The following is a 25,240-nucleotide window of genomic DNA, read 5'->3' on the forward strand; positions in this document are numbered from 1 at the left end:
AGGGACCTGGGTCTCATCACCCATGAAGCAACTTGCTATGGTATGAAGTCATGCCGGTCTCCAGGCTGGAGAAGAAAGCTCGTGAGGGACGTAGATTAAGTTACGGTTACTGGATTGCTTCTTGGTTTGGGCAGGGGGCCTGTTCATCGTGTTATGAACGAGTGAGTGAAGTCAGGAAGTCTCTTTTGCCAGAGAATCCCACCCTGGAGACTTTGCCTGGGCCCTTACCTTGCCAGACTGATAACTGAGACGACTGGTTACCTAGACACCTCCCCTTCCTAGACACCCCAGCTCCAAGGGCGACTTCTGCACTTCTGTCCTGGGGTGGGGGGAGTCACAGGGACCGTTTGGCAGATAAAGGAACTGAGGGGCTTGGATCACAGCCCACCTGCTGGGAGGCCGAGGTCATTGCAGTGACGGGACTGGGCCTACCCCCAGAGACCTTTCGGTAACAGCACCGGTGAGGACAGCAAGGCCCCCAGTAAGAAGCGGGTGGATCAGCTAGGATCCCAAACTCATATTCTTAGCCACACGACTCTGTTCTCCAGACTTCAGTGTCTCTTCAAGAATAATTTTAAACATCATGGTTAGGGCTCAAATAATTCCATTTCTATAAACAGCATTCTGATTCACATTTGCCTACTCACAAAACAAGAGGTGGTCGTTAAAAGGTCATCTCTACTTTTTCCCATTAGAAAAGTAGAAAAATGACCTTACAGAAGGCTCAGCAAAGACGTGGCTGTGATGGACGGCAGCGTGGGCGCCCAGCCAGTGTTGAGCGAGGGACTCCAGCTGGTATCCCTGGCGGGGCTGCCCTGCCCCTAACTGTCGCCGGACAGAGATCGGAACCGGCTTGCCCAACACCATGGCTAAATTTAGCGTCATGATGAGCAGTAAAATTCACATGTTCTTTATTTAGTCCATATAATACACCATTTGTAGAGTTTTTTTTAAAATTAGATAAAAGAGCATATTAAATGGCAAGTGTATGAAGTTTCTCTTCATAAACAATGTCAAAACAAAAAGTTTTGAATTACAAAATGTTAAAAAATATGTAGGTACTTAACATTTCACTAAAGCATAAAGTTACAGATATTTTCTAAAGAAAAATAATTGTGCCACTTACCTATTTTTGCTGTTTCTATGAACTTTTTTTATTCTGTACATAGGACATTTTGTACAAAATATGAAGTCTACATTTTTATTACTCATTACCATAAAACAAAGGTACAATGTATGTACAATATTAAAAGGAAGCCATACTAAAGCTGCACTAAAAAGACACTCGGAATAGTGACATTTCTGATGTACAGATACATTTCAGAAAGAGTGAAGATGCCAAACGCAGAACTTTATGAAGAAAAACAGTCACCAGTTTATTTTCAATGTAGTACTTCTGAAATCAGTTTGGTACAGAATAAACAGTGTATCTATGTAATAATATGTCAGTTGAACAATTAGCACAGGGAATCTGAGTACTAACTAGGAAAACTTTCATAGGCCAAAATATTAAATAATACTCTTGTCAAAGAAAATTAGTTTCTCTCAAAACTTTTTTTTTTCCTCCCTTTTTGGTGAATGTTTGTCTTCAATAAAGAGCAGAAGTAAAACCTAGACAAAAAGATGTTCTTATCCGTTGAGCTTTCCACATCACCCAAACACTGGTATTCTGCTTTTTCCCTAGGGCAAGAGGAGAGGCTTCCCAGAAACCTCTGTCACAAACATAACTGAGAACATCCAAACCAAGTATATCTGAGAATCTATCAGCTAAAGACGGAAGTTCAAACAATGGTTTATCAAAATACATAAGACGCTGCTTTATACAATAAAAAGCACCCTTTTTCCCTCAAAAGGAGAAGGCATCTAAACTTTTTTTAAAGGATAAATTTCATCATGGTGAAGTGGATGGATACTTCCTGCTCACAAAGAGGGCTTCTCCCCTTTCAGCCGGGGCAGCTTCTAATTTAGCACTTGCTTGGAACACCAGAAATCCCCTCCCTCCAAACGATTTTCCTACAGGAAACAAGGAAATAAACATCATCAAAGGGTTTAAGTGAAACCAACGGGCAGCAGGTACCACAGCTGCACAGGGAACCACGTCTGCTTCTCACAACGTCTGAGTGGATTCCCAAGACCTCAACTGAAAAACAGATCCTGAAAGAAGCCACGTTTTACCTTTGATGCATCAAGACATTTAACATCAAGTTATAGAATCTTATGCCAGAGACAGAAGAAACTAGAATCACTGGTTTAGAGCAGCAGTACGCATCTCAGATAGCTTTCAAGCAGGATAAGTAAGTCAAAATACTGGCCACCCGGAGAGAAATAAAGAACAAAGCGTTAAGTTTAAAGATTTTTCTCCTCGTGCTGTTCCATGACAAACAAAAAGCTGAATCCATGCAAGGAAGCCTGAAATATTCAGCAGCACTGAAGACCGAGGAAAACTCAAGACGCTGTATTTTCCTTATGAGGCGTCTATTACGTGCGCTCTTTTCAACAGAAAGAGACTCCTTGGAAGCCATCGCTGCTGCCGCCTCCACGAAGCCCTCAGGGCCACACTGCGGGGAGGGGGGTGCCTGCCCACGGCGCTGTTCCTGCTACTTTTGCCCAAAGGCAGCGGTGGCCTGCATCAGGCCCGAGAGCTGGCCTCACTCAAAATGATCTCGTCCTAATTTTCTACAAAATGTGGAATTCTCAGAGAATATTTATTAATTGAAGAGCCTTGTTCAAAGGCAACAACGTGTAAGCAGAGAGAAATCATTCTGCAAAGAGTAAAACACGAACACATCACTTTAAAATTCCAATTCCAGTCAAGAGAAAGCTCTTTTTAAAACAAATTTCTCCTACGTGCTCACTCCCGGATCCTGGTCCTGGACCGCAGACTTGGAAATATGGCTTTAGCGATATGCAGCAGGCGCAGGACGTGGTACGCGTGGCATTGGTCAAAGTAAAGCAGGACCTTAGGAAAAGACAGCGGCCGGGGACTGTCGTGTCACTTTCCCAGTTGAGCGGTGTTGGAACGATGACAGCAAGGAACCACTTCAATGAGATTAAAAGACAAAAACAACCCAAAAAACCCCAGAAAGAAACTGCTGGCATTAACAATCACGTGGAAACACTCTCAAGGGTTGTAAAGTCTTAAAAAGTAGGTAATACTTTTTTAAAGTGCTCCTTTGATTTGAAAAACACTGATATTATCATTGGACCACCTATCTTAAATGATCGCAAATTCCATTTGGGGAGAACGTGAAGATGATGACTAGGGTGCTTTCCTTAGCTCTGATTTTGGAAAACCGGCTTACTTGGGACCGTGCAGGGGACACCATGGGCGGCATGTGGCCCTGGGTGGTCACCATTGTTTGAACTCCTAGTCTCGAGCTGAGGCGGAAGGATGTTATTGCCTACGGAACGGGGTTGGAGAAAGCTTTGACTTGAGTGTAACTGATTTGCATGGCACACAGAGCGTGTACTTTCTACAGACCGGAGCGGGGCTGGCGCGCGCACGGCGTCGGGGCTAGCGCCCGTCCTGGGGGACCAGCTCGTCAGCACGGCCGTGGGCCTCCAGGGCGCTCTTGGTGTGCAGGTCCTGGGGCAGCTCGGACTTGCGGCGCACCAGGGGCCGGTCCTTCTTCAGGTCCTTCTGTGCCTGGAATAAAAACGCACGGCGTTGGCTACAGACCCAGCGACCCGGAAGTGTGCTCGCTCTGCACTGAGCCAGCGGTGTCCACACTCAGAGCCTCCCTGGGGATTTGGAGCACACAAAGGGCGGGATGTCTCTTATCACCCTCATTAACCAAGAACGCCTCATTTATTAAAAGTAACCCAAGGACGGCGTGCATAATATTGGCATTGTGGTCTTCTAAAATGAGTAGTTTTGTACAGAGCATCGAGTACCGCTATTTTGCAAATTCACCAGTTTTAGTAAATCCCGTAAATGGTAAAATCTTCCTATTTCACAAAATGTTACCGAAGTCAGTTTATGGCTATGTCCCTTCCAGAAGCATTTCAGGAAGTTGAAATTTCCCTTGGAGGTAAATAAAAAGAAAGAATGAATAACATACTTAAATTGGACTCGAAGCCAATAAATAACAGGTCTAAAACTTCTATCAAATTTGAAAAAAAGATACTTAAAATGAGAGGTATTAAACGGGTCATGTAGGGGGAAAAACCCTCTAGAATTCAGAAAAACTGTATTTAATGATTTGTATAAAATTTCCTAATAAGGGTAAGATATAAGACTCCCACTCCATTCCATTTTTTTCCTAAAGTTAGGACATTTTGGTTTTACTCAACAAAACAAAACAAAAACAAACACCCCAAAACAAAAAGCCCTACATGAATCCCTTTTTGCATGGGGATTTAGAGATCTGTGTCTGCAAAGAAAGGCGGGGGGGGGGCCCTGATATGGGGCGTTTATACACCGAAAGTGTCCATTTCCAGGCATAATAGTTAAACAAGTTATTCGGTTTTGGAGTAGGGCCATTGCAGCAATAGCAGTATCTTTGAAACAAAACAACGAGCCACCTATATCACCTAGACACAGCGTCCAGGAAGCTGCCAGCACATGAGGAACTTTAACCAGAACCCCGTCTTCCTTTCTGTTTAGTGTCTCCAGCAAAGGGGAGATTATATTTAATGAGAAGAAGTTACGTTTGTGGTGGTGGTCAAACTCCTACCAGAAGAAAACCTGTATTAAGTCAATCACTTGACAACAGAAAGAACGTATCCCTAACCACTCCTCACAGCACCCAGCTTGCCAACATCGGTGGTACGACATGCAGAGTGTAATTCTCTTTGCGTTAATGAAATAGCCAAGGCCTTGCAGACGCCATGTATGAAAAGTGCACACTTTTGCAGAGCTAATGTTTCTTAGGGTTCTTTGCAAACTTGTATCTGACAACCTCAATAATATCAAGGTTTGTAAGGAATTTTCCATGACATCATTTTAGGATTATTTCTAGAACTGTTATTTGAATATTAACGTTCATTTATGGCAAAGGCAGGAATTCTGGTATTTTTCTCCTGGGAACTAATGTAAGATGCCTTCAGGACAACCCCGCATGTCAGGAGACTGTGGAGGCCCCTCCGTCCCTGAGGGGCTGCCTGTCACGGTCACAGTCCTTGTAAGAGTGGTCTCATCTGTGGAGCGTGTTTGCCTTCGACCAATGCAAAACTCAGAGGGAAATTCTACCCTGAATTTTATGTCCATTCCAGGTGGAGCTGTAAAACAAAGCGAAGCGAAGCAAAACAAAATCAGGCCTTTCCCATACTTGAAATATTTAATAAATGCTGCAACAGGCATTCCAAAGAGAAGAAACATTTTGACAGAAAATGCCTGGAACCAATAAATGCAAGTTGAGAAGGCAAACATGACCCCGGAAGCTTCTGGAAGGACAGAGTGTGATGGACCCATCTGAGCCTTTCTGCATAGCCATTTAAAACCAGTGTGTAAAGCAGAGAGCAATTTCACAAGCGACAAAAAAAATCAGGAAAAAAAAAAATCAGAAAAAGGGGAGGCAGGAGAGTGGGACATCATGCAGACGGTCCCTCTAGACGAGTGACACTGGTGGAGGGATGTGTGGGCCGAGCATGCTGTTGACGGTGGGCAGACAAGACAGACGGACACGCTGCCCCAGACGCCCCTACGGAGGTGCGAGCCGGAGAGAAACGGCCTCTGTCTGCAGCAAAATGGCAACGCTGAAAGGCTAAATCTATACAGTAAATGGGAAAACGACATCGGGGTGGGTCATACAGAAGAGCGCACGTTTTACTACTGAATTTAGGACAGAACTCATCAAAAATCTCTCGAGGGACCAGATTTCTTTGTCTTCACCATCACAAGCTGGAATGACAGGGAAAAAAGGGAAAATACTTCATGTACATAACATTGTCAGTGATTTTCCTAAATATAAAAGCCTTAAATACACTTCTACGTACTGAGTAAGGAATACCTTCACTTCCCACCTTCCGTCTTTCTACACCTTCCTTAACTGCATGGTTGACACTGCTTTCCTCCCGACCGACTGTTAAAAATGAGAATTGTAAAACATTTTAAATGTCTCTAATATAAATGTCATTCACATGAACGTTACTAGTTTATTTTGGAGGTTCTATATAGGGTTACACAATCTTCTCAAAAGAAACCCAAATCATGGTTCCGACAGGTAAATAGGTAATTGAATTCCTCCACAAGATTCCAACCAAGTACATTCCATTAGCATTAGGGTCTCCTCTCCCGGTTCTCCGGCAACACTGTCGTTTCCCTCACATGCATCCCGAGCCCACATTCGAATCATTTCAAAGAAATGCGGGATTATTTTGATATTTGGGGGAAATTCAATTGACCAATAGAAATCTACAGTAAGTCTTGAAATTGGGTTGTGTTAGTCTTCCAACTTTATTATTTTTTCAGAGTTATTTCGGCTATTCTAGGTCCTTTGCATTTCCATGTGAATTTCAGAATTAACTGGTCTATGTCTTTCAAAAAAAGAAAAGTGCCTGTTGGGATTCTGACTGGATTGCGTTAATTTTGGGGGAGAACTGACGTCTTAATAGCATGGAGTCTTCCAACCCAGGAATGTGATCTGTAGAGATCTAAAGGTTATGGGTAGGGGGATGATTTTTGTAAGAATGTCAATTACACAGAAAACTCAGTCATACAGTCTAATTTCAAAAGTCATGAAAACAAACCAGCAAACTGAAAGAGCTCTCCAAGCAATGTCCTGTCTACACGTGGTGTCTCACAACTAATGAGGAGATGACTACAGAGGCTGCTTCCTTCATAACTCCTGCAGGGAAGGAGGGAGACACGCCCTCCTCCAAGGGCCGCTGGAAGATCAGCCACCACGGAGATACTAGAGCTGACTTTCAAAGGTAGTCTTACTCAAGATGAGAATGCTATTTTAATTTGCGTTCCTTCATCTCCTACAGAGTAGGCCCTAAATCAGAAACCACAGGTCCATAGATTACGTAATTATGTAATACGTTCATTACATTTTGGGCATAGTTTATTCTTTTCCTAGCTTTAATTATCAAGTCCAAGGATGTACCTACCAAAAAGAAAAATCCTCCAACCCTAAAAATATTTAATGTTTAAAGACTGGCTTGCTAGACATCAGTTTCCTTTTCTACGTTGTACGGCCCGAGTGACCTAAAGACTAGTATGTGGTCACAAACCCACGGGCAGGCTTGCTGGTAGCAGGGACCCTGATTTTGATTTCCTCTGACCGCCTTCAGTAACGAGGCCAGTGTTCAGGTCTTTTAGCCCACCTGAAGCCAAAACATCAAAATGGTAATCAAAGAGGTGGCCCCAAATTCCTTTCCAAGTTTAAAAAAAAATTAAGAAGTAGGAAAACTAACACCCCAGAGAGAGAGGGAAAGATAAGGATTTTCACGTTTTTTATTCAATCTGTTCACTGCTAAGAATATTGCGAGGAAATTATGGAATCCAACTGGATGAAGTAAAAAACGAGTTACTGCTGTTCTTGCACTGTATGTTTCGTGTTTGCGTCCACCTGCTTTTATCTTAACCTAAGGCCAAGAACTAGCCGGGCAGGAAGGGGCAAGGACGGGCCAGTGCAGGTGCTTTACTCTGGAAGCACCAAGGGAAAGGCATCTGGCCTGGCGCTGCCTGGTCGGAAGACGATGCCGGCCACATATGGAATCCCAGATTTCCTAGTAGCCACATCGAAAACGTGAAAAGCAACTGATGAAATTTATTTTAATAATATTTTAAAAATTTAACCCAGTAGATCCAAAATACTATCATTTCAACATGTTGTCAGTAACAGAAAATTATGAAGGGGATGTTTCTAGGTCCTTCCCTCACACTAAGCCTGGGAGCTCCCGGGTGTGTTTTGGGCTGCAGCACGGCTCAGTGCAGACGGCCACATGTCACGTGTGCCTCAGGGCTGCCGTGTTGGGCAGTGCAGTCTGCATGGTCTAGAGCCTGTGCTCTTGGTGATGCCTGATCCTGTCTGATCAGGTGGGGAATACAATTTACTTGAGTTAAAAACAAGTAGGTTAAAAAAAAACCCCTCTCTGTCTGAGCTCAGAATGACACTATCATCTAGAAACCATCTGCATTCAGTATGCAGTATAATTTTAGCCTAACTTGTTACTTTTCAGAATTGTAGTGCTGGATGTCTTTAGGAATTCTTAGCTCAAAGGGGATTAAAGTTTCAGAGTCAGAAAGGGCCATATCCCCATATCCCCATATCCCCAAATCCAGTTAGCACTTTATCAACTGCAAGGATTGAGAACAGGAGGTACAATCAGAGACCTACAGCAACTGCGAGGCTCCTTATACGTGGGAACTCCACCCACTACCCTCTTTAAAGCCTAAATCGCAAAGGTTCCCCATTTAGCGATAGGGGCCTTTCTTTGGATCGGTGGTGATCTAAATATGTGTCTCCACAAAGTGGAAACAAAACCACTTGAGTGTGGGTATTGCATGAGGGTCCTGACAGAGCCCTGACCCTGGCACAGGCCTGCGAGGCAGCGTGACCCTGCTGTTGAGAGGATGAGGGCTCTGCCTGATGTCCTGGGGCCCGAGGGCCGGCAGTAACTGTGGAGAAGTAAGAGGGGCGCCTCTGGGCCAGAGCAGAAGTCGCACGGGGGCAGAGGGCGCAGAGGGGGAAGACATCACCGCAAACCTTTGAGTCTTTGCTCTCGTTAACATCTGACTGCAGTGAAGAATTGGGATTATTACTGTTAAAGTAAATGAAGAAAGACATTTCAGGCACATACTTAATCCTTAAAAACTGTTTCTACTAATTTGATCTCAGATATACGGATGAAAGGTTTCCTGTAAGATTACCACCATGGCATTTTTCACTTTAGCTTATACACAGGAGGCAGTGCTGTCTATCACATCACTAAGATCACAGGCACGTCTTAAGCAAGTCTCTAAGGAGCGCACCCAGCTCAGCTCTGTGCACTTTTACCTGGCGAGCCTCTTCGTTCACTGTCTTTCTCAGCATCTGCACATCTTCAAATAAAGGCCCATCTGTCTCCACTGCCACCGGAAGGCTCATGGTGCTCGCTTGACTACACACTGCGTACTGCAATGCAAAGCGCGGAGTCACTCTCGGTCAGGTCAGCGCTCAGGGCTCGGCTCCAGGGCTCCTGGCCCAGGCCACCACCCGCGGCCCCTCCTGAAGGGAGCCCACGTGCAGGGAAGTGCTCCCTGCCCGGCCTACACCTGCAGCGCCTGGGCCCCGGGCGTCGCCTCACTCCAGACTGTCCCAGCCCCTTGCTGGGCAACGCCCCACCCTGGAGCCTCCAGCCTGCTGACTCCCCGTGAGCCTGGATCTGGTCACGGGAAGCTTCCCGTGGAAACCTCCACCTCCAGCCCCCAACCTCTGGGCACAGCCTTGCCCTCCTCTATCTGCCCATCTCGGCATTTTCCAGACTCGCCTAAACCCCATCACTGATCACACCCTTTTACTCACAGCCTCTCTGCTCTCCTCCCAAACAACACAACCCCAATCGGTCCCACAGCTTGCACCTCACTCTGCAACTCCGTGGCCGGCCCTGCGGGAGGCCTGGTACGCCCACGTGTCAGTGGGGTCCCCTTGGCTCCGCTCCTGTTCCCCACGGGGCGCCCTGGGACTCCACTCTCTTCGGGGTCTGGGCCAAGTCAGGCCCTGCTGTGAGCAGGACGGGTTTCTGACTTTGTTTCTGTGAGTGGGACGTGGGTATGAGATCACTTTGGAGGTGGCTGTGACGGCGCGGGTGAGCTAAGGCACACGGAAGGCCCTGACTGTCCTCAGCATTTGGCGGCCACTCTCTGTGCGTCTGCCGCGAGCTGGGCGCTATTCCAAGCACAGCCTGTAAAGTGTCTGCTATGATCCCACTTGGCTGACGGGAACGCTGAGGTACCTACGCTAACCGCGGGGCCCCAGGCCAGTGAAGGGGGAGCTGGGGTTCCGAGCCACAGCCTCGCACCCCTTCCCCCACGCCCTGTGCCCAGCTCGTGCCCTCCTGGCCACAGCGAGCCCCTCTGCCTGGGCTGGGGACCCGGCACCCACCCCTACGACCCGCCTGGCCCACCACCTCCCTCCTGCCAGGCGTGCGAGCGACCAAGAGGGCCGCTCATCTCTCAGCAGCCCCTCCTGCCCCCGACCCCTCGGCTCACCCCCGCGGCTCTGGGCCTCGCCTCTCCGACGGGACGCCGGGCACCAGGCTGTGGGTGACCGCTCTGCGGCCACGCGGGGGCCACAGTCATCCCTGAAGCTGCCCCTCCCTGCCTGTGGTGCCGGCCGCCCCCCGCTCCTCTGTCACTGCTGGGAAGACAGTCTGTACCCCTCCTCACGCCCCGAGGGTCTCGCTGACCCTCGCCCGCGCCCCCCCGACCCCCCCACCGGCCCCCGTGGCTGCCTGGCCCAGCCTCTCCACCACCCTGGGAAATGCGCCGCTTCCTCGCGGGAGCCACACCCTTGGCTCTGCTTCCTCCACCCGATGGGCACCCAGGCCCCCGCGGCGCTTTATGCCTGCCGCCCCCCCGTCAGCCCCGTCCAGCAGCGGCATCTCCACATGTTTCCCCAGGAGCCCCCGAGTGTCCGGAAGAGCTTCCTGAGCGCAAGCCTGCCGAGGCCACTAGCTCTGGATGACGCTGTGACACCTGCACACTGTTTTGGGCATAAAACCCACGGGTCCTGCCCCCTCTCCAGCTCTGTCCCTGACACAGATCACACCCGCCCTCCCCCATGAGTGACGCTCCGTCTATGAGCAGCTCGGTTTCCCAGTCGCCCCCTCCCCTGCCTTGAGTCCCCGGCTGGTTAAGCCCCTTAGGTGAGCCTCTAAGAGGCTGGCTCCGCCTCCAGGGCGCCCAGCACTCTTGGGGGCTAAGGTCCTGGTGCCGCGGGGACGCCTCGCCGTGGCCACCCTACCCTCCAGCCTTCCTTTACGTGTCTCTAAAGGCGCGACCAGGCCTCTCGCCAGCATTGCCGGCACAACCCCCAGCGTGTGCTATCATCCGACCGCCCGGACTGGATTCTCTTTGCTTCCATCCTGGCTCCCCTCCTTAACACCTGGGGCCGTGTCTCATTCTCAGTTTTGTTTCCTGGGAAAGCGCATTTGGGACACGCAGCTGGCACCCATCTGCCCAGAGAGGTGGTGACCTGCTGGGCGCAGGGAGCTGGGGTCTGCATGGCGCCTTGCCCCCTGGGGCTCAGCTGGGCGGGGCAGACAGAGCAGAGACACTGCAGTGCTCGGGCGGTGGTGCGGGATCTTCAGCTTCGGCCGCACCAAGAGGACACCAGCGCTCTACACGGACCCTGCCAGCGGCCGTGCCTAGAGCAGTGCGGGCTCCGAGGCCCTGCTGGGGCTCAGGGCAAGGAAGAGTACGCACAAGGATGCTACAAAATCGATGTCACTAGCAGGCTCGGGGGCAGAGGATTCTCACTAGGAATAAAAACCTTCCCGAGGCTGAAGGTCTTGACAGGTGAAATAAGGAAGGCCCGTTTCCCCAGAGAGGCTCATCTCCCAAAGGAAAGGCAGGCAGCCAGACTCTGTGCCCTGGGCCTCCTAAGGCGTCGTCTTGTCATTGCAAAGGGGCAGAAACACTGAGCCAGAGCCACACTTAAAATTCACAGAAGTGCCTTGTCTTCATTTCACATGATCCCCACAAAAGGGAGACAGGAGCGAAACTGTGACATGGCCTCTTTTGGTGGACTAGGAAAAGCATATTTATGTTAGAAATCTTCACTACGTTAGAAATCTTCACTATTAAAATCTTCACTTTAAAAACATTAAATCACATTAAACATTAAATAAAAAAATTAAATCCCATTTTTTAATCCCATGAAAAAATTAAACCGCCACAACTGCTAAAACAGACACAACTCAAATCCTGAAGGACCACAGCTTTCCAAATCCCAACCGGCCTAAACAGGGACCTGCTTTCACATCTCCAAGCAGACGAAAGACTTAGCCTGTGAAAACACAAGGGTCAGCATCAGGAAGACTTCTAGGTACACGCCAGTGAACAGAGTGAGGGATTGGGAACCCACCTAAAATAAGGAAGCTATTAAATCATTTCTCAAAACGGCAGATTTGAGATGGGGAATCGGGCTTCAAAAACCCACCTACGTGTTTTCGTTACGGAAGTGGCACGCAAGCTCTATTACCCACAACACGATTTACTTTTTGCTGCTGTTGTAAATGGCAAGCAACGACTACCATTTAGAAAGGACTCGAGAGAGGGTGAACAGCGGGTACCAAGGCCCTCGTTTCCACTTGGAGACATTAGTCCACGAAGTACTTTCCGTTTCAGACACTGCTCGGTGGACTGGAGCATGCGGACAGGACCTGCTGGGGTGTGGTCACAGACGGTTTTCACAAGCAGACGCGAGCAGGACGGCGCTCAGGTCAGAGCGCCACAGCACAATGCAGGGGTGAGCGCAGGCAAAGCCCACCGCACTCAGGCTGTGGCCCGAGACATTTTAAAACAGAGCAGCCAAAGGAATAAAAATGTGATGTAAGAACACTTAGGAAAAGTTCAGAAAAAGAGAAATGAGGACAATATATATTTTGGAAGGAACATCTGTTACAGCACAGCAGTGAAACCAGGCCACCTTTGCTAATACAACCACAGCCAGCTCTTCGCTTGTAATGCAAGGCTTTATGCGACTTTCTATGAGATTATTCCTATTTTCCAGGTAAAATAAATAACATCAGACCCTCTGATCTGTATATAGTTTACATGTTTTTCAAGGGTGTTGATTTCAAGGGTGTGTGTGACGGGGTCCTTGACGACCCTGATTGGGACCCGTCTGCCCTTGGCACGGGGCCGTCTGGACAAAGCAAGACGGCCTGGGCCCCGTCGGGCAGGGTCCATCCACCCACACTGCCCCAGACGTATGCTTTTACTGTGTCTTACAACAAACGTCAGTCAGTATTTTAACCTCACGTTCAACATAAATTCTATTCTTAAAAGTACATACCCAGGGGCTTCCCTGGTGGCGCAGTGGTTGAGAGTCCGCCTGCCGATGCAAGGGGACACGGGTTCGTGCCCCGTTCCGGGAAGATCCCACATGCCGCGGAGCGGCTGGGCCCGTGAGCCAGGGCCGCTGAGCCTGCACGTCCGGAGCCTGTGCTCCGCAACCGGAGAGGCCACAACAGTGAGAGGCCCGCGTACCGCAAAAAAAAAAAAAAAAAAAAAAGTACATACCCATAGCTATCTACCTAAATTAGCTACTACACAGTTTCACATGCTATTTTCACATAAAATAGCATTTCTGTGTAAGAGCATGGAATAAAAATGGTTAGAAAAACGCCAGTTACTTGTTTCAGGTGGCATCAAGGACATACACTTAAGGATGTCATTCAATTTTCCTGTGGTTTGTGTCTTGGTTATAGTTTTATCAGAGGGAATACAAGTCAGTATGTTGTCATATAGGTATTAACTCTGTATTCATGTATCACTTTTTATTAAACATCAGAGAGATTGAAAACCCACATAGCAACTGAGATAATAATGATTTATGCATACCTCTCACCAAATAAAATAAATAGCCTGTAATCTGGTTCACTGTATTGAACCTTTCAGGATTTTAGGGGTAGCCGAGTAGCTTTCCTCAGGAAGTAAAGTCTTTTCTGGGGAGCTAAGGACAGCCTGAGAATTCTTAGTGTGGCAAATGATTTTCAGTGATAATCGGACAGGCACATAGCATCAGAAAGAACGTCTGTCGGGACAGGGCTCCAACGCCCAGCCCCCGGGGGTCAGCCCGAGGTAATGCATCAGGGGACACTGCTTCAGTGCTGGCAGTTCCAGAAGACACGTCATTGGCGCCCACCTGCCAGGGCGTGCTGGGATGGGAGAAAGGATTAGCGGCTAAGATGACGGAAGTCGGTCACCTTTTAACAAGAAAGGCTCAGCCTGCAGAAACCTCATTTTAGGAAAGAGGACATTGACTTCATACTTAATCTATTTCAAATCTAATTTCTTTTCCTTTAGAATTAATTTGATATTAAAAAGAAAGGAAAATATTGTTTGAACTACAGCATCTATGACATTTGAGAAAGCAAATTACAATCTTGGCCCAAAACAGAGCTTGTATCCTGACTTTCTTTTTACCACAGTGTATTCATAAGGTTCATATCTTATTTTAAAAGCATAATAATAAAAAAAATGTCAATTCTGTGGTAAAAACCTTTGTGGGGCAAAATAAGTACTTGTACAAAGTTGAAAAGTATTTTTATTGCAGATATTTTCATATACAGTGTTAGTGAAATTGATTTCCCTCCCCTCTCACCATGAATCCACACTCCTATCTCATAAAAACATTCAAGTTACACCCTAGACGTTTTCAGGTTACTCTCTTTTTTAGTACCTGGGGGTTTGCTTTGGCTAGGTTTTCTATTTTAACCCACGCTTCTTCTCGTTCTTTCATTTTTAGCTTCTCTCTGAAAAATAGTAAAATGTCATTGGTGTTAGAGAAAAGAATCAAATTCAAGAGAGAAAACGTTAAGGGGGAACGTGGCCAGCAACACAACACCTATTCCCCTTTGTCACTGTCTGGCATTATTCCACGTACGTCACAGTGGTGACCACAAGGTACATAACGGGAAAAAAAAAGAAACTGGGCTTAGAGGAAAAGAGTTAAAAATATAAATACACCAAAATTTTAGCATGTCTAAGAATTTAAGCTCTTAGAAACACTTGCACAAGCACATCTATGTCTCCTTCCTTCCCCTTGTTTTGTCGCTTCATCACAGGACATGTATGATTTTGGTGAGAAGCTTACATACCCATGAAAAGTGAGACCACACCTTAGTGTGAAGGAACCAGGTGAAGACGTCCTTACAGAGGCGCAGCCTGTACATCCGTACCAACAAGGCACATGACCTTCAGCACATGACTTATCATGGGACCAACTCTTTTTTTTTTTAATCTAGTAAATGTGCTACATGATCTTTAAGGTCCCTTTCAGAAATGGGATGTTCCACGAAAGAGGATGCGCCGTTAGAAAAGCCCCGATGTTCACGTATTTCACACCTGAACACTGCGTTCAGCTGAGGCAGGAATGGGCCGGGCAGCCTGAAGGCTTAAAGAGCCCACAGCCGGTTCCCTGTGCCCCTTCCTGCTTCATTTGTCACTGTCCCTCACACACTATGTCTTACTCATTTGTATTCTGCTGTCTTTCTCTTTCCACACCACCCAGAATGTAAACTCCGTAAGGGCAGAGGTTTTTGTTTGTCTTATTCGCTGCTGTGTTGCCAGAACCCGTAACAGGGCCTTGCACACAGGTAAACGCATACTGTCTAAGGAAAGAACGTGGCACTTTGTTATATGTGTACTGTAATTTGAATTACATCCATTCAAAGTCTATCTGCCTCGGCTCCAAGTGACAAAGAATCAGATCTGCTCACAGTCCACACCTGACTCTGAAGATGTGATTTTGATAATTAATGAATCATACTGTTCCGAGCATAGCCTAGGGACAGAGTCATCTAGCACAGCGGTCCCCAACATTTTTGGCACCAGGGACCGGATTCGTGGAAGACAATTTTCCCATGGACTTGGGGGTGGGGGAGGGGATCGTTCAGCTGGGAATGTGAGCGATTGGGAGCAGTGGGGAGCGATGGGGAGCGGTGGGGAGCCGTGGGGAGAGATGGGGAGCGGCTGGGAGCGGCAGAGGAAGCTCCTCTCGCCCTCTGCTCACCTCCTGCTGTGCGGCCTGGTTCCTAACCGGGGTTGGGGACCCCTGTTCTAGCCTGTCCCCGGACAGATGTGGGTTCTGAAGTCCTCACAGCATGAGAGCAGGGCCCTGATTTTGTGAGGGACTCTGGCACTAGATTCCAGAGAACACCCGAATTTATGGAGATCAACAAATTAGAATAAAGCTATGCTGGATGAAGATTCCTGCTCTTTCATATAAACCTTACAGGATACAGTTCAAATTCCTGCCTGACAAACATGAAAAATGACTACACGTTATTGCCTTTAAGTGTCCCCTGAGAAAAGCAAAGACCCTGAAAGTTAAATTCGTGACTATACATGCACTTTCTGCAATGATTAAACTAGTAGTGTAACGGAGAGAGCCGCTAACATTTTTTTTTTTTTTTTCCTGGCTGCACTGTGTGGCTTGCAGGGTCTTAGTTCTCCGACCAGGGATTGAACCTGGGGCCACTGCAGTGAAAGTGCTGAGTCCTAACCACTGGACTGCCACGGAATTCCCAGAGAGTAGCTAACTTTAAACATGTTTTCTTTGAAAATAAGTTATCATAACAAAGTTTTAATTTGCTTTTCAAGTACAAAAGGGCTGATTTTGCTTTAAAGTGAAGAATACCTTTGTAGGACAAACTAATGGGAGAGGTTTTTTAGGATTAAGGAAAAAAAAAATCCTTGAAAGAATAACTTCTGAAAGGAGCAACTTACTTCAGTTTCTCTGCTTTAAACTGCTGGGTGCAGTCATCAAATAGTTTTTGGTTCATCTCCATGAAGAGTTTCAGCGCGTTGTATATCAAGCCATGTATCGTCCTGTAACGAAAGCTTCGTGTTGAAACTCAGAATGCTTCATCTCTTTTGATCTGTCTCCCTTCCGTCCTCCACCACAGACTATTTCCTCTCCCGACTTATCAGCCCATTTCAGTGGCCCACATTTCACAAGTACCAGTTCAGCAGAGACAATGACATGGCATCCATACTGACTGCTAAGGTCTCGGGAGATGACCACTGAGTAAATCAGTCTGTTCATCCTCAGCAAGCGAGAGAACAAAGGAGAGAAGCAGGGGCAGATGTCAAGATTCCTAGTGGTGTTTAGGTTACCTGCTCTTCTCTCTGGCTCCCCAGGGTGAGTGCCAGCAGGGCTCTGGGGCCCCCGCGTGTGGGGTGGCCACGGTGCCCCTGCAGGGACTGAGCCCTGAGGTTGTGACAATCTTTAACTGTTCCGGAGGGAACTTAAGAGGCGGCCCGGAAGATGCTGCTCCCGACCCCACCCGGGATGAGATGGGGGGTGGGGACTGAGGCAATACGCCCTACGTGGGCTCGGCACGGGGATAAGGACGTGAACGGAAGGCCAAGACACAGCCCACAAAGAAGTCAGCATCTTTGTTTTTAACTGATAGTCAGACTTGGATTCAATCACGATTGAAGTATCAGCAAAATATGCAAACTTTAAAAATGGCCCGATCTGACGGCAGCCAGCTCTCTCTTACTTGTTCCAGTGGGTCTTTGAGTTGCGGTACAAGGATGGAAACATGATGGGCAGAATCTTGGCTGCATTGTCACTGATGAGACTCATGATGTACTCGTTATTCCAGTAATACAGCGCTCGCTCTGCCACCTGAAACACGGAGGGCATGACTGCTGTTTTTGATGATCAAAGTGCTCTATTATATATGTAAATAGCAGAATGAATTATACTGGATTGGAAAATTATTATTTCTACAAATTAAAATACTCCACAGACTGTAATCCTGAAGAGCCTTCAACAGAGAGGCAGACGATTTCCTGGCTGTCAAGATCACTGTCACTCATTTTTTCATGAGTCCAATGAACATTTCTGCTAGACATGGGCTAGGTGCCGAGGAGACAAGTCAAACGAGTTCATTTTACCTATCCGTCAGCCATCCACCGCCCATCTATTACGCGTCTACACCACGGGCAGTGCCGTCTGGCACTGAGGATTCTGCAGTGAACCAGGTGAGGCAGAAATCCTTGCTTTCTTGGAGCTTACGTTCTATGGGGGTAAACAAACGATGGGCGAACTGTCTGACTTGCTAGAAGTGTTAAGTCGTGTGGTGAACAGCAGCAGGGGACGGGAGGGAGTGCTGGCGTGTGTGCGGAAACATGGCTTCCGCTTAAAATGGGTGGTGGCGGAGCCTGTCCCTGCAGAGGCACTTGAGGGAGGGGATGTGAGATGACAGCAGGGAGGGCAGCAAGGGAACACGGGAGGGGCGGAGGCCACCAAGGCGGCCAGTTCTGAAACCGCCGGCAATGCAGACATGGATGTCAGCTGTGCGGACACATCTCCCCTCTCCCGCTGGGCAGCCGACTCCCTGGTGACTGTGAGGTTTTGCTCCTTTTGCGCCTAGATTTCTACCCTGTTCACGATGAGTTCACAACAAATACCGTCTCAACGATACAAAAGGATGGGGTCCCCAATATGTTAAAAGAAGGCAGACAGGCTGGAAAAGCCACTGGGGATGATGACCTTTGAAAGGGGCTTGGAAAGTGTGAGGAGGAAATCAGGAAAAGTGGGAAGTGGCATGACCGAGGCACCTCTCACACAGGAATGTGGAAGGTACAAAAATCAGAACCATTACTGTTTTTTAAAGCGTAAAGGGACACAAACTCGTATATGTCAGAAATGAAGAGCTCATGGAGGGAGGGAACGCAAAGCATAACAGTTTTATCTTCTCCATGAGCATCGACCACTCAAGTTGTGGAGAATAATGTTGTGTGCGTTTGGGAACCCAGTGAACAGAGAGCCAGAGGTCGTTTACAGAGAAGCTGTCTTTAATTACTCTTATGGAGAAACACGTTTTCAGTGACAAGGGGGGACGAGGTGCTAGAGTGTATGTTGTAGAGCTGAAGTCTCAGGATCTTACTCTGAAATTCATTGAAGCAAAAGCTTGAATATTACCTTCAAATTACCCGAGAAGCAAAACATGACCAGCTCCACACCGCGACCTACCAGCTCCAAAGGGAAGTGACACGAGCCCACCGTCTCCGGGCCGCATACCTGAAAGTGGGGACTGGAGACACACTTGGCTAACTGCCGGAAGAGAGGCTCCATGATCTTCACAAACTCTGACGGTTCAATGACATCTAGAATCTCCTCTAGTTCATTTAGGAACATGACTTCTTTTGGGCTGTGAGTCTTTGGCCAGTACTTGAGGAGTGCCATCACCACCTAAGGAAGAGACACACACAGTGTGACGCCCTGTTTCCTCAGTAAGGCGCCCCCTCTGCAAAGCCACAAGACGAGGTGGCGCTTTTTTCCTTGTAGAAGGAACAGTGATTCAGTAAATCAGAATGTCGGTTTTTTATAATTAGAGAGGTAGGTCTAATTTTATATACTTCAGAATCACAGTTTTAATTTATGTGAACCACTCTGATTAACTACCATCTCAGTAAGACTCAGATCCTTAAAAAAAAAAAAAAAGAGGCAGGTAGGAGAGTTCAGAGAGAACAAGACCAGCGGAGAAACACAGAGCATGTGAATTCATATATATATCTTAGTGTGGAGACATATACACAGAGGCACAATCGGCTTCTCTCTCAAATTAACTGACTGTTCATATATATTTGTACACAGACATACATACACAGTGTGCGTACACAGTGTTTTCAGTCATGCTAAAACACATCGGAAAGAGAGATGTCAAGCACTGATGCTAGCAAGCCCTCTGTGTGTGGCCACGGGCGGGTGCCCACCCCTCGGTGCCCCACAGCCCTCATCGAAGTCTGGGGGCACGAGAACCCTCGCCCTGGGGCTGCTGAGAAGACTTTATTACTAGACCCACGCACGTGCCTGAGAAGTTGCTGCCGCAGCGAATGGGCGGCAGCCTGGCCTTGGCTGGGGCCCCACCCAGAGCAGGCCCGTGAAGCCGCTCCCTGCGAGGCACGTCCCGTCGGGCGGCAGCAGCCTCCCGGTTGGTGAGTGCTGGGCACTGTGTTCCGTGCCCATCAGACAGGCAGCTTCTGCCGGGCAACCTTTCTGTTATCGTGTTCCTGCAGTTCCCAAATTTCCTACCAGGAAAGGTTCTTCACCCAAAATATCAGACTTGGAATGCAGATTAACAATACCCCTGAGAGTTTCGCTACCTAAAATAGCACAGTGATCCAAGACACTTTGTTCGTATATGTAAAGCACACACACATACTTGCACACCTAACTGCACAACTGCAACCGGTTACTTCAAGCAGCCGTTTAGCCTTATCACAGCGATCTCTGGACGCGTCATCCCGGCCCCCCGGCCTCAGGACTGCTGTGAACATCACTGCAAATGCTCATGCTTCCAGATTGGTGGTGGTTTCCATGCACTAGTCATTTCTGGCTCTGCAGATCATGCCAGCTGTGCTCACAGGCCAGCCTGAGTCCTCACCGCGGTTAAAAACAAGGGGCTTTTCAACAACATTCATTTAGGACGATTCTATCTTATGCTTTTGACCTTCAGGCTCCTGGATAATCTTTTACATTTTTACACTTTATAAAACTCCAAAATTTACTCTAAAAGTGCTCCTAGTTTTGAAGTCTGACGTAAAAATTTATGACACAACTGTCTTTAAAGAGAGATTATTGGACTTCCCTGGTGGCGCAGTGGTTAAGAATCCGCCTGCCAAAGCAGGGGACACGGGTTCGAGCCCTGGTCCGGGAAGATCCCACATGCCGCGGAGCAACTAAGCCCGTGTGCCACAGCTACTGAGCCTGCGCTCTAAAGCCCGCGAGCCACAACTACTGAGCCCGCGTGCTGCAACTACTGAAGTCCACGTGCCTAGAGCCTGTGCTCCGCAACAAGAGAAGCCACCGCCATGAGAAGCCTGCGCACCGCAACGCAGAGTAGCCTCCGCTCAGCGTGACTAGAGAAAGCCCACGAGCAGCAACGAAGACCCAACACAGCCAAAAAATAAATTAATTAATTAAAAAAAAATAGAGATTATTTTTAAAAATGCATCATTTAATGATTTTCCTACTTTTTGCTCAAAACCATTTAACAGGTGTTTGGGTACCTACTAGACTCTGTGTATTGGCATCACTTTTAAGAACACAGCAGATGCAAATCACGTCACAAATCCACCATTCCTCGTCATTTGGCAAATGGAATTTTATTAGGAGAAATACATTAAGCTGTGAACTACAGGACACAATTGATTTAGCTGTTTGATGTCTCTGGAAAAGGTATTATTTCTGGAATCAGAGGTATATGCTGGGCTTACTTTTCACACTATTCGGAATGACCTATGACCAATACCCAACGTTTCAGCTGCTTCCGAGGGTGCCTGCATTTTGCAGAGCGGGAGTCCGCTCGGGGAACGCTACTCTGAGCCAACAACGGCTGCTTGGGGCTGGGCGCACTTCAGGATTGAGCTTTCCTGGGGAAACCCAATGGGCGGCCTGCTCCCGGGGCAGGGGGGAGGGGGTGGCTAGGGAAGGCAGGCGAGCCTGGCGTCCCAAGGAGCCCCTCTCCTGTCCTGCAACACCAGGGAAAAAGGCCACAGAGTAAAACTCAATCAGCCTCAAGAGACAGGTGGGTGGAAAAGTGTTCGACGTGCCCAGAAAGCTCTTGGGCACTGTACAACGTTTACAAATAAAAATAGTAGTTACAGGTTACAGACAGGAGCAACAAACGTCTTTTAAACGGATCAGACTTTAAAAATTCCTGAGCCTGGACACACACAGACTTCGGGGTGCCACAGGTGCAGGACCACGAGACGCACACGTATGCCGACTGCCCTTCCCAGCACCTTTGCGAGAGTTTACACCTTCATCTAATTACCTACATGCTTTCGATGCTGAAGTAAGACAAAACGGGCTTTGTGTTGTCATAATACATGAAGTTTCAAAGGAAGGAATTTACTGAGGCGAGGCTCTGAACATTTTTAACGTGCAGAAAATTCATCTGCCTTCTGTAATCCAGAGAGCAATTATGTTACCTCTGCTGCAGGAGATCAAGAGATGAAGTGGTTCTGGGTGGAAATATTGGGGACTGGGCGTAGGGGGCTTGAGGTGGCTTTGTGCTCGTGCCGAGTCAGGGTTTTCTATCTACCATTGAAGATGGAAGGACCCCACCGAAGCCAGCACATCGTCTCCTGCCTTGTAGCCAAGCGCAGTTAAAAGCCCTCACTCCTGCGAAGCTGTATTAGCGTTATTCGTGGGAATTTATAAACGTTATCGGCTTTCACATTACTTTCGGGTGGAAGACAGAAGAGGGTGGGATGCGCACACTGAGTCTTGCTGGAGCAGGATTAGGACCAGGCTCTGACAGACGGGGCCGGGGGACCGGGACCTGCAGGGAGTGGGCTCGGGGGGGGGGGACCCTGAGGCCGTGAGAAATGTGGGGTAACACTCGGTGAATTCTTTCGCCACTAGAGAGTATGAGAAACATGCACCAAAAGAAATCATCGCAGAAAACCGCACACTCTTTCTCTCCTTATTTTTGAAATCGGAAAAGGGCAGAGTATGTGTTAGGGTTTCTTCACATGGTACTTTAGTTTGGAGAAGACCATCGAACACAGATAGGAATAAGGATGTGTCACCACTGAAGAAAAATATTAAAGAGGGCTTTTTAAATTATCAGGGCCATCTCATTTTTCTTTCCCTATCTGCACATGTCTTCAGTTTAGTAGGAGCATAAAATAACACATCCTCACCCTAAGCTGGAGTAAATACTTTGTGTGATACTGAAGTCTGATAAGATTTGGTACATTTTCTTGGGGGCTTCCAGAATGTTGGACAGAGTTGAGGCAGAGGCGCGAGGAGACCCCAGGGATGGGGTACGGGGATGGGTCACTCTGAGAGGGGCTGCAGAGCAGGGCAGCCTCCATCACCTCCACAGGCAGCAGCTGAGGGATATGACCAGGGGCTTTTCCTGAATTTTGGGGCGCGATGGGGGAGGCTACACAGAATTTAAAAGCTTAAAAAGAGAGGAGAGATCAGAAGCAGTTTAATTCAAGAATACAGTATTAAGAATTTCTATTTTTTTTAACTATAAAAATTAAAATTTCACAAGAAACCTGTGCAAGACCACTAAAGGGACAGGAAAGACTCAGGAATTACAATATTTACCTTTTCTGGTCCAATAGTGACTTTTAAAAGAATGTTCAAATGTTTAAACTAGCATCTAATACTTCTTGCTTTGTTACTCAATAGTAAAAACAACCCAATTAAAAAATGGGCAATGAATTTAAAGATATTTCTCCAAAGAAGAAACACAAATGGCCAACACACATGTGTAAAGATGCCCAAGGTCACTAGTCATTGGGGAAATGCAAATCAAAAAACGCTCACTAGGATGGTTATAATAAAAAAGAATGGAAAATAACAAGTGTTGGCGAGGATGTGGATTAACTGGAAGCCTTGTGTACCGCGGATGGGAGTGCAAAATGGTGCAGCTGCTGTGGAAAGTGGTATGCCATTTCCTCAAAAAGCTAACCACACAGAATTACCATATGATTCAGCAATCCCACTACTGGGTATATACCCAAAGTGACTGAAAGCAGGGATTTGCACACACATGTTCATAGTAGTATTATTCACAACAGCCAAAATGTGGAAACAACTCAAATTTCCATTGACAGATAAATGAATAAACAAAATGTGGTCTAGCCATACAGTGGAATACTATTCAGCCACAACAAGGAGTGAATTTCTGGCACACGCAACAATATAGGTGAACCTTGAGCAAATTACGCTGAGTGAAATAAGCCAGTTACAGAAGGACAAATCCTGTATGACTCCACTTACGTAAGGTATCTAGAGCAGTCAAATGCACAGAAAGTAGACTCGAGGTCATCAGGGGGAGGGTGGAGGGTAAGTGGGGAGTTACTATTTAATGAAGACAGAGTTTCTGTTTGGGGCAATGATAAAGTTTTAGAGACAGTGGTGACAGGTGCACAACAGCGTGAATGTCATTAACGCCACTGAACGGCACGCTTACAACAGAAAATTTTGTTATATAGTATATTTTACCACAATTGAAAAAATTAATCACCCAGTATATCAAAAACCATTGAATCATACATTTTTTTTTTAAGTACAGCAAGTTATTAAACAAATACCTTTGATTTTTCTGATTTTTGTCCTGGAACAGGAAGAAACACCAAAAACATTTTAATGCTGAGGACTAAAACTCCAAATTGCAAGGTGCAAGATGGTTGGTGAGAAGTAAACAAAAGCAATTGTACACCATCATATGAAAAGCAGGTCACATACAGAACAAAATTTGTTCCTCTACTATATCTACTAATTTAAATCATGATACTAATAATTATCAAATTACTACTAAGTATTTTCTAAGGATATATTATGTGTATAGGACTATATTCTAGGCTATATCCTAATTCCTGATTGGGTCCACAAGAAATATAAAACGTAGGTCTACCATATGAATCATACATTTTAAGTGGGTGAGCTGTATGGCATGTGAATTACACCTCAGTAAAGCTGATAAAAAAGTGTATTCATGTGCTTCAACTGGCACCTGACACACCGGACTTTGTGCATCTTGGCTACAATAGCCTTTTTATTTTTAATAAAGATAAAATGCCAAGAAACTTAGAAATCTAAACACTGACCAGTAGCAATCTAATGTTCATTTATGATCCAATGACCATAAAATAGTGACACCATAACTTGGAAGGAATTTTCAAGACAGTAAAATCTCTTTAGTATAAATAAGCATGTTGAACCCTTGCTACAATGCCTCTGGCTGAAGTCAGTGACCTATGCTGTTCAACCAAGCGACGTGGGAGTATTAAACCGCACATGACTTAGCAGGACGCCGTTCAGAGTAAAACGCAATGAGGGAGAAGACGGCCATCTTCTTACAGGAACAATCACTTCGACAAGGGAACTTGTAATTAAAATCACTACAGTTTGAAAACTTGTAACACAGGAATGAAATCAGTTTGCGTTCACTAGTGTAATAACTTAAGATGAAGAAGCTGTCTTGGGGAAGCAGCCAGACTGCGATACTGACACTTAAGACACACACACTATATCACAAGGCCCTGACCAGAGAGGGTGTACTTACCGGTTCAGTGAGGGTGCTGTCCTTTTCTAAAAACTGCACTACACAGTATGCCAGCTACAGTAAGAGGAGAAAAAGTATTAATATTCCATTTTAACATGGAAATGCTGTACCACCGTTAGACATCTTCCTGTGGGGAGACAGGGCTGGATGTGATCAGTGCTGTCCCCTGCCCGCAATGTCCCCCACAGCCCTTCTCCTGGGTGGACACAGGCTCCGTCCAGTGGCCCTGCTGGAGGCTCTGGGAGGGGCTCTGAGGGAGGGACCCCAGGATCAGTGTGCAACACAGATCAACTGCAAAAGGAACATCAGAAAACTAAAATAAACCAGGAGACAGTCTTTTAAACCAACACCGACAAGCCAGGCCAGGTTTGGTGGGAGTTTTCTGGTGCCCTTTTTGGAGACTGTAATGGACAAGTAATCTAACTGCTGGGAAAAAGCAAATTAAAATCTGTTTCCATCTTAAATTCCTAAACTATTAATTTCTAATACAGGACAACTAACACGGTAACAAACTGGCTGGATGTAAAGATATTAC

At 46.9% G+C, this 25,240-nt stretch overlaps 1 protein-coding gene across 7 annotated transcripts in view; it reads right to left on the reverse strand.

The window, feature by feature from the left end:
• Window positions 1–894: 894 nt before the first annotated feature.
• PPP2R5C (protein phosphatase 2 regulatory subunit B'gamma) overlaps window positions 895–25,240 on the reverse strand; it is a 132,604-nt gene continuing 108,258 nt past the window's right edge. For 3 of the 7 annotated variants that reach the window (XM_060003908.1, XM_060003909.1, XM_060003913.1), the window contains 7 exons: window positions 24,706–24,759; window positions 18,693–18,863; window positions 17,164–17,291; window positions 16,385–16,486; window positions 14,337–14,409; window positions 8,946–9,062; window positions 895–3,646 (listed from right to left, as the gene is read on the reverse strand). In XM_060003908.1, coding sequence (XP_059859891.1) covers window positions 3,515–3,646; window positions 8,946–9,062; window positions 14,337–14,409; window positions 16,385–16,486; window positions 17,164–17,291; window positions 18,693–18,863; window positions 24,706–24,759 — 777 coding nt within the window. In that variant the 3' untranslated portion in view covers window positions 895–3,514. Of the gene's footprint in view, window positions 3,647–8,945; window positions 9,063–13,115; window positions 13,813–14,178; window positions 14,410–16,384; window positions 16,487–17,163; window positions 17,292–18,692; window positions 18,864–24,705; window positions 24,760–25,240 lie in introns of those variants that run through there. The other 4 variants (XM_060003912.2, XM_060003915.1, XM_060003914.2 and 1 more) reach the window with 3 other exon arrangements.

The sequence above is a fragment of the Delphinus delphis genome, chromosome 2 (assembly GCF_949987515.2).
Source record: "Delphinus delphis chromosome 2, mDelDel1.2, whole genome shotgun sequence".
NCBI classification, from domain to species: Eukaryota; Metazoa; Chordata; class Mammalia; order Artiodactyla; family Delphinidae; genus Delphinus; species Delphinus delphis.